This window comes from Sinocyclocheilus grahami, unplaced genomic scaffold, assembly GCF_001515645.1.
Source record: "Sinocyclocheilus grahami isolate Dianchi unplaced genomic scaffold, SAMN03320097.WGS_v1.1 scaffold279.1, whole genome shotgun sequence".
Classification (NCBI taxonomy): Eukaryota; Metazoa; Chordata; class Actinopteri; order Cypriniformes; family Cyprinidae; genus Sinocyclocheilus; species Sinocyclocheilus grahami.
This window is the reverse complement of record NW_015505458.1, coordinates 1,981,029-1,988,540: the sequence shown is the minus strand read 5'-3', so window position 1 is coordinate 1,988,540 and position 7,512 is coordinate 1,981,029. Positions and strand designations below refer to the sequence as shown.

The 7,512-nt window shown below is 38.9% G+C and overlaps 1 protein-coding gene across 9 annotated transcripts in view; it reads right to left on the bottom strand.

Annotated features, from left to right (window-relative positions):
- LOC107600161 (microtubule-associated tumor suppressor 1 homolog A) overlaps nt 1–7,512 on the bottom strand; it is a 38,707-nt gene that overhangs the window by 5,595 nt on the left and 25,600 nt on the right. For 4 of the 9 annotated variants that reach the window (XM_016291980.1, XM_016291984.1, XM_016291981.1 and 1 more), the window contains 7 exons: nt 3,161–3,375; nt 2,771–2,876; nt 2,118–2,191; nt 1,891–1,986; nt 1,153–1,266; nt 933–1,030; nt 170–557 (listed from right to left, as the gene is read on the bottom strand). In XM_016291980.1, the coding sequence (XP_016147466.1) occupies nt 344–557; nt 933–1,030; nt 1,153–1,266; nt 1,891–1,986; nt 2,118–2,191; nt 2,771–2,876; nt 3,161–3,375 (917 nt within the window). In that variant the 3' untranslated portion in view covers nt 170–343. Of the gene's footprint in view, nt 1–86; nt 558–932; nt 1,031–1,152; nt 1,267–1,890; nt 1,987–2,117; nt 2,192–2,770; nt 2,877–3,160; nt 3,376–5,921; nt 7,195–7,512 lie in introns of those variants that run through there. The other 5 variants (XM_016291985.1, XM_016291983.1, XM_016291982.1 and 2 more) reach the window with 4 other exon arrangements.

Below are 7,512 nucleotides of genomic sequence, written 5' to 3'. Positions count from 1 at the left end.
AAAAAAAAAAAAAAAAAAAAAAAAAAAAAAAAAAGTCAGGAACTTCAGGAAACAAAGCACTCCAGGAGGGGGAAAAAAAATTATACATTTGAGAGAAACCTTCTACAAGCCCTGAGATATTTATTTTTTCCTCCATAGTCTGACGTGAAAGGCAAAGTACGAGGGTGACCTCATTGGTAAGTGCTTCTGTGCAATATAGTCTTCAGTTTAAAAAAAAATTCTGTACAAGAGTCAACAAAGTCCATTCCATATTGAGAGCCATTGACATGGTCCAGACCAGCTTCAGCATGCAGGAAGTGCTCCGTCCTGTATGAAAGTGCTTCCTGGAAGCTGAAGGCCATTGCTATCTGGGCGAGACGGGAGGGCTGGAGAACACTGCAGAGTTCCGCGGTGACTGGAGATTCAGGGATGGGGAAGGGGAGACCATGCGGGAGCTGCTCAGATCACCGTTGTGAAGCTTCCAGAGCAGCTCTTCATTCTCCATAGACAGGCGTTTGTTCACTTTGGACTCCTTCTGGAGGGTTTCCTGCAAAACCACCTGCTCTGTGGACAGTTGTCTGCAACGGAACAAGGCAGCTCTGATAAACTTGATTAGAGTAGTCACTATTACTGCACAAGATGAAAGAGCACAAGGTCTCTCAGCACAAAGCTTTGCTGTAATGAAAACACACCATTCTTACCGCGAAAAGAGCACAAACAGTAATCAAAGCAATTAAAGTGTCAAAGCATAGCCAGAAGCAATTTTGTAGAATTTCCTATACCACATGCAAATACTGTAAAACTTCAAAGACTTTGGTTCGCTAGAGTTCTAACTGAATGAAGCTCACTGGGAAAGCACCCAAATGTTAGAAGCTAGACAGGTGGACCGAGTAAAATAAGTTCTAAAAACCCAAGGGTATCACGTTTATAAACACAAGATTGTGGTATGCTACCTTGATAAAGCAGCATGTTTGTCCATTCTGGCTTTAAGGTCCTCGTTTTCCTGTTGCAGTTTCTTAAGACATTCATCCAGCTTCACATTCCTCTCCATCTAAAAATAAATCAAATCTTAGTGTTTCTCCAGCACATATATTGTAGGAGCGTCAGATTTGTTCATCTCTTTACTGTGATTAGAATGTAGATGCTTTATGAACAACAGATAATTGAGCTCACCAGTTTGTCTATCTGCATGAGTTTCTTGTCCTGTTCATGGATCTGTTTGTTTTTGATGTCCAGCACTACTTTAAGGCTTTCAAGCTCCTGCTCCAGATAAAGAGTATGGGAGTCCTTAAACATAAGAAAATAAGCAAGAGAGATCAGCAATATATACTGGCTTTAATATAATAGTGAGTAAAAGAAAAATTATAATAGTCTTAAATTCAGGCTTCAACATTTGGCGTCATTCTAATTTTACCCAAAATGAAGTTACTGTCCCTAATAAAGAATTCTCCTGTGGTGTGTGAATATAAACTGTTGGGCGTTGTTGGTGAACAAACTAAGACGATATGAGAATGTGAAAAGTGTGTTTTAAGAGCGTTTAGATAAAAGCATCTGCTAAATGCATAAATGTAAGACACTACTTTTTCGAACAGATTAAAGGTCGAAAGTGTCCATAGTTGAAGAAACCCCGATATATGTACTTTCCCTGTGCAGGATTGTCACACTATTTATAGTACAGGGTCTGACAGTATTATGCATGGTAGTTATCTAAATGCCCTCGCATGCATTTACAGAATGTTGAGAGTTCCGGAACCTTCTTAACTCTGATTGGAAAGACCAGTCTAATATTAACCTGTCATTCATGGAAAATACACAGTCTACTTAAAGCAGAGATGCATTACTATCAATAGCACTGGCTAAGTCTGTTTGATAACACCGATGTTTGGGAGCTATACAGGAGTGATAACGTACCTGTGTTTTCTCAGCCAGATCCATCCTTCTCTTCACCTCAGCATCCAGCTTTTCTTTGAGGTTGTTATTCTCCGTCATGAGCTCCTGAATTCGATTCTGTTTGAGGAAAAACGCACTGATATGAAAATGTTTGTTACATTTTGACAGGGCAAAAATACAAGAAAGGAAAAGTGAGCAGGAAACACGGATGTTGTGTGGAGAATTTTAGCTCTTGGTCACTGCCTTACAGATAATGTGTCCTCGGATTCCTTCAGTGTTGCATTGAGAGTCTGCATTTCCTTTTCATGGGACTGTCTGAGTTCTGAGAAAGTCAAGACAGAGCAGAATATATCAGAGCATGAGAGGTAACATTGATGTCTTCAAATATTAAAGTAACAAGTGCAGCATTTACACACACTTTTGTTGAATTTTAGTCTCCATAGACATGATATTTTATCTACTGTACAAACTTTATATTTTATCCATTAACACTACTCCTAAACCTAACAGACATCATTTGGTATAATTTATAAACCATTTTTCCTAATACGGACTTAAACTTTGTCCCCACAATGTCCAACATTTTCTGGTAAACAGAGACAACTACATCGGGACATTGCATAGACTTCTACGGGTTAACCTAACCCTAAATCTAACATATACATACAGTATATATTTATTATTTTTTTAAACTTTTATTTACTTTAATACAGTTTTCACAAATGAGGATGTTCCCAAAAGAAGGTTTAGGGAGATTTTCATGTTTAGCTTACTTCTGGATACAAATTTGTCCCCAAAATATGGTTCAGTAGTACACACAGACACACACACACACACACACACAGGTTTTAGAGACAGAAAAATACCATATTAGACAAAAACAAGGCCCAATATTATTTACCTTTGAAAGTCTCTTCAAACTGTAGTTTAAGGCCATCCACCTCCTCCATATGGCTGACTTCCAGTTCCTTCTTCAAAGCCTCATGTTTTTCTCGCAACTCTTTTAGCTAGACAAGTACAAATAAAGTAATTTCATAAAAGTCTTATTGGTTTGTTTTGTGTATAAATGAGGAAATCAGATACCATATGTCCAAACAACTAAAAGGTCAAGGCTCATATGCCCAGATACAAGAAAAACAAAAGCTATGAAACCACGCTACATAGTTTTGAGAAAGTGATCATGTTTAAGTATTAATATGACAGTTTAAGGCATCTGAAATAAAGTATATCCAACAAAAAGTGTGTAAGGACACTGGAGAACAAACGAAAAAAGGCCCATTGTCTTCCACACCTGCTGCTCCATCTGAGCTTTGCACTTGTCAGCCTCCTCCTGGTAGGTCTGATGGACCTTCTCCCACTCAGTGGAGTAGAAGGTTTTCAGTCTCTCCTCGAGGTCAGCGAGGTCCGAGCGGTGCTGCTCCTGGACCTTCTGTAGAACTCCATCAAAAGCTGCATGCAGCTCCTCCTTCTCCTGCTCCAGACGCTCACAGGAGTGAGTCGAGCTCACTGGAGAAAAGATCCGATCGGAGAAGTTAGAAGATCGATTAAGTGATTAATTCAGTTAACAAAAATCAAGCCCATAAAGCACCATTTAAGACGACTGCCTTTTATCTGGCATGATGACAGCAACCCTCCGACTTCAAAAAGAGTAGGACATCTGATATCTAATGCACCGGTTTGTGATATGAAAATATAGATATGCTATATGTAGACAGCAGTGGGATAACCAGACCAAATGTTGAAAGGCCAACACGTCCATTTGCTGCTTTAATACCAGGCCCTGCCAACACTCGATGCTATGATTCATTACTCAAGTATTCTGCTTGAGTCCCAGTTGTCTCTACAGTTATGGTATCGCCAGCAGTTCTGTAAATAATGTGTCAACTGTTACAAGGAACATGTCAAATTACAACTAAGGGAAGGTTCAGCAAAAGGAACACTAATCCACACAGAGCCATAATGAACAGGAGTTTCCCAACCAGTCACTACGCTCTCTCAATCAGAACTGTGTCACAGATACTGTCCCTGTGAACATTAGCCACCTTTGCTCTTATAGAAAGAAACAGATGACACTTCACTGTGCTACACAGAACTGTTGAGGTTTTCACACAAAGTAGCAAGCTGAATCCTGCAGCTGCTCCTGTCTTTGTAGTGTACAAGTGTTACATGGAGTAACAGGCTATCCTGGTGGGACCACTTGAGTTCGGGATTTCTGGCTGGATCTCTATCTTTATTCATTAGTTTAAACATCTGTATTTAAATATATTAAAAAATAAATAAATTTATTAATAAATTCAGGCCTTTGTTCACCCAAAAATGAAAATTAGCCCATAAGAAGTCCAAAAGAAGTTAAATAAAAAGCGCTTTTTTTTTCATTGTGATAGGAGGACTGGTGTATCACCCTGACATTTCTGAATTCGTGCCTCCCTAAAACATTACAGTGCCTCCTTTAAAGGGTTAGTTCACCCAAAAATGAAAATTAGCCCATAAATTACTCACCCTCAAGTCATCCTAGGTGTATATGACTTTCTTCTTTCAGACGAATCCAGTCGGCGTTATATTAAAAATTGTCTTTGATCTTTCAAGCTGTTTAATGCCACGCAGCGGGTGTTGCATGCATCAGTCCAAAAGAAGTTAAATAAAAAGCACCCATCCATTAAAAAAAAAAAAAAAGTCTCACACGGCTCCGGGGAGGGTGAACAAAGGCCTCCTGTAGCGAATCGATGCGTTTTTGTAAGAAATATATCCATATTCAAACCGTAATAAATCCCTTTAATCTAGCTTGCGCTCACTGGATGATGTATGGAGGTCAGCTTTGCGCATGCGCCGCTCAGAAGTGACGCACACGGAAGTGCAGCGGAGAGATCAAAACAAAACAACGGTCACGAATTAGAAGTACAAAATGAGGATTTGTAAAGAAGAATGTCGGAGGAGACTGGTTTTCCTTTGCTAAAGTAAGGCAACTTTGCTTCCTTTGCTCCTGTTAACAAACGTTGGTTTTCACCAGACTCACCAGCGCATGCGCAACGCTGAACTCATACGTCATCTGCCCGGAGCTGCTTCCGTGTAGGATTGTTGGTGCAAGCTACATTAAAGAGATTATTACGTTTTGAATATGGATATTTTTCTTACAAAAACGCATCGATTCGCTACAGGAGGCCTTTGTTCACCCCATTAAACAGCTTGAAAGATCAAAGACAATTTTTAATAGAACTCCGACTGGATTCGTCTGAAAGAAGAAAGTCATATACACCTAGGATGACTTGTGGGTGAGTAATTTATGGGCTAATTTTCATTTTTGGGTGAACTAACCCTTTAAAGGGGGCACTGTGATGTTTTAGGGAGGCACGAAATCAGAAATGTCAGAGTGATACAACAGTCCTTATAATCACAAAGAAAAAAAAAATTATGGAATGAAAATAAAAGATTATGCCAAACTACTTTAGGTTTTATTATTGAATAAAAATGAAAGCTGCTTCAGTGTTTATTGATATTTGAAAAACTTAACGGCCAAATCCAAGAGATGTGGCATAACCAACAAAGTCATGTGATGCAACAAGTACACAAAGGCCAGCAAGTCTCTTTATAGGACTTATTTGTCCCTGGCCCAGGCCACTAAATCCAGGCAGCTGTTTCAAACAGAGCTTACCAGTCCACTCACTTCATGAGGCTAATGTGATGCTCATATTTGTGTGAAAACACTCAGTGAGTGCTGGGAACAAACTTATGTCTAACTTCTGTAGAATAACAGCTTAATTACACCAGATTGTTTGGCTCATCTTATGTTTACTGGCGCATCAGTAGGCGTTTCTGAACCTCATCTATTATCAAAGGTCAAAAGTATGTCAGCAAAATAAATTACTTGAATGAGTCACAACACAAGAACGGCTGTTGTTCTCCAGGGGGAAACTTAGGTCATATCCCTTACTGGCACTGCAATCTAATAATCTGTATTCCGAGATGAAAACCACAGATTTTTCCCCTTTAAAAGAGTCTTAAAATGAGTTTCAATCAGAATCATTATAAAGTTGTTGTTAGGGGTTAAATGAAAACAGTATCTATTGACCCTGTTGTACAAGAGACAGTTAACAGAGCTAAACCATGATCAGATCCACTCAGAGAAGATGAGCCAGACCCAGAGCTCGCTAATGGCTTGATGTATTTCATGAATCTGCAGTGTAATTCTATTATAGGTTATATTTATGATGCAGTGCACAGCTGAAGGCCTATAAATAATCCAAATAATGCAAACAAGAGGAAAAACAGACAGTTAGGAAGGAGAAAGATCCTTGACAAATATGCCGTTTATGTACATGCACACATGTTTGTATCCAATCTCTTGCCAAAATGAAAAATTAAACTCTACATTTAACAGGCCGGATTGAATGTGCCTCAAAATAAATCCGTGTGACATCATCTAGACATGTTTATTCTGAAAACAGATGTTTTTACATTAAAACTCTTCACAAAATGACACAAAAGGCAAATGAAGTTAACATTCTGCACAGAGAAGTTAATAAGTCACATGCCAAATAGCAAGCTAAATTAATTGGACACAGTTCTAGCAGGTTTCGTGTGAAGACAGCACTTGATTCACTGGAAGAGAGCAGTTGTCCTGTGTTAAAAGACACTTTTGTTTTATAAGGGAATTCTCGGTGCGTGCCAAAAAACATGGCACGCTGCAGTATTCAGAGTGACATCACTCGCTTTATGCTTGGGTGAAAGCTGAAAATAAAGCTATCCATGGGTAAATGGTGAAATATTGCTGATATTTTCCTGCAGCTATGTTGTGACTTCAGGAGGTGGTCTGAAGAATCCTTATAGGGGTCAGGATCCCTGGAATGTGCTAATACGCTTAAGCAGTGATTATAATAGTAAAGAGTGATCATGTGCCAGACTTATACATTTGCAAAGTGAAAGAATAAAAATATTTTTTTCTGATTCATTAAGCATTGAATACATTGATATACAATATCATCTGAGCAGAATTAGTCAAGAAAGAACATAAATCCTCATATCTCTCCCTTGTATGCTCAGTTTTCAGATGGAAATATGAGCTGTGAAATCAATGCATCAGACGTCTCATGGGAAACACTGGCTGGTACTAAATTAATTTCTCCATGTTACTTTGCCCATTAGACTGTGAGGGACTTCAGACTTCTCTGGCCTTGTCGACAGACACGAGCATGACCTTCACATTCCAGGACGGCTCACCCTTTCTGCTTTGAGTATGTGCTTTCTGGAGGTGTCTCTCCTAAAGGAGCCCTATGGGAGGGGAGAGCTCTTCCAACAGGCCCAATAAAACAAACAGACCATCCTCTTGATCTACAAACACATGATAATTCATGCACTAATAGGCACGCTCAGTTGAAGGTAAATTCAAACACCGTACCAGTGTACATTGGACACATTATATTTCTAAGTGGGCAAGCTTAAATGCATATATATATATAGTTCCTATGCATTTTTTAACATAACTTAATGGGTAAACATGACAGAATACTGAACTTAACAAGCACCTAGTGTACAATACCATTCAAAAGTTTGGGGTTGATAAGATTTTTTTGTAAAGATTTTGAAAAAAACGTCTCTAATGCTCACTATGGCTACATTTATTGGACGTAAAATAAATGCATTAATAGC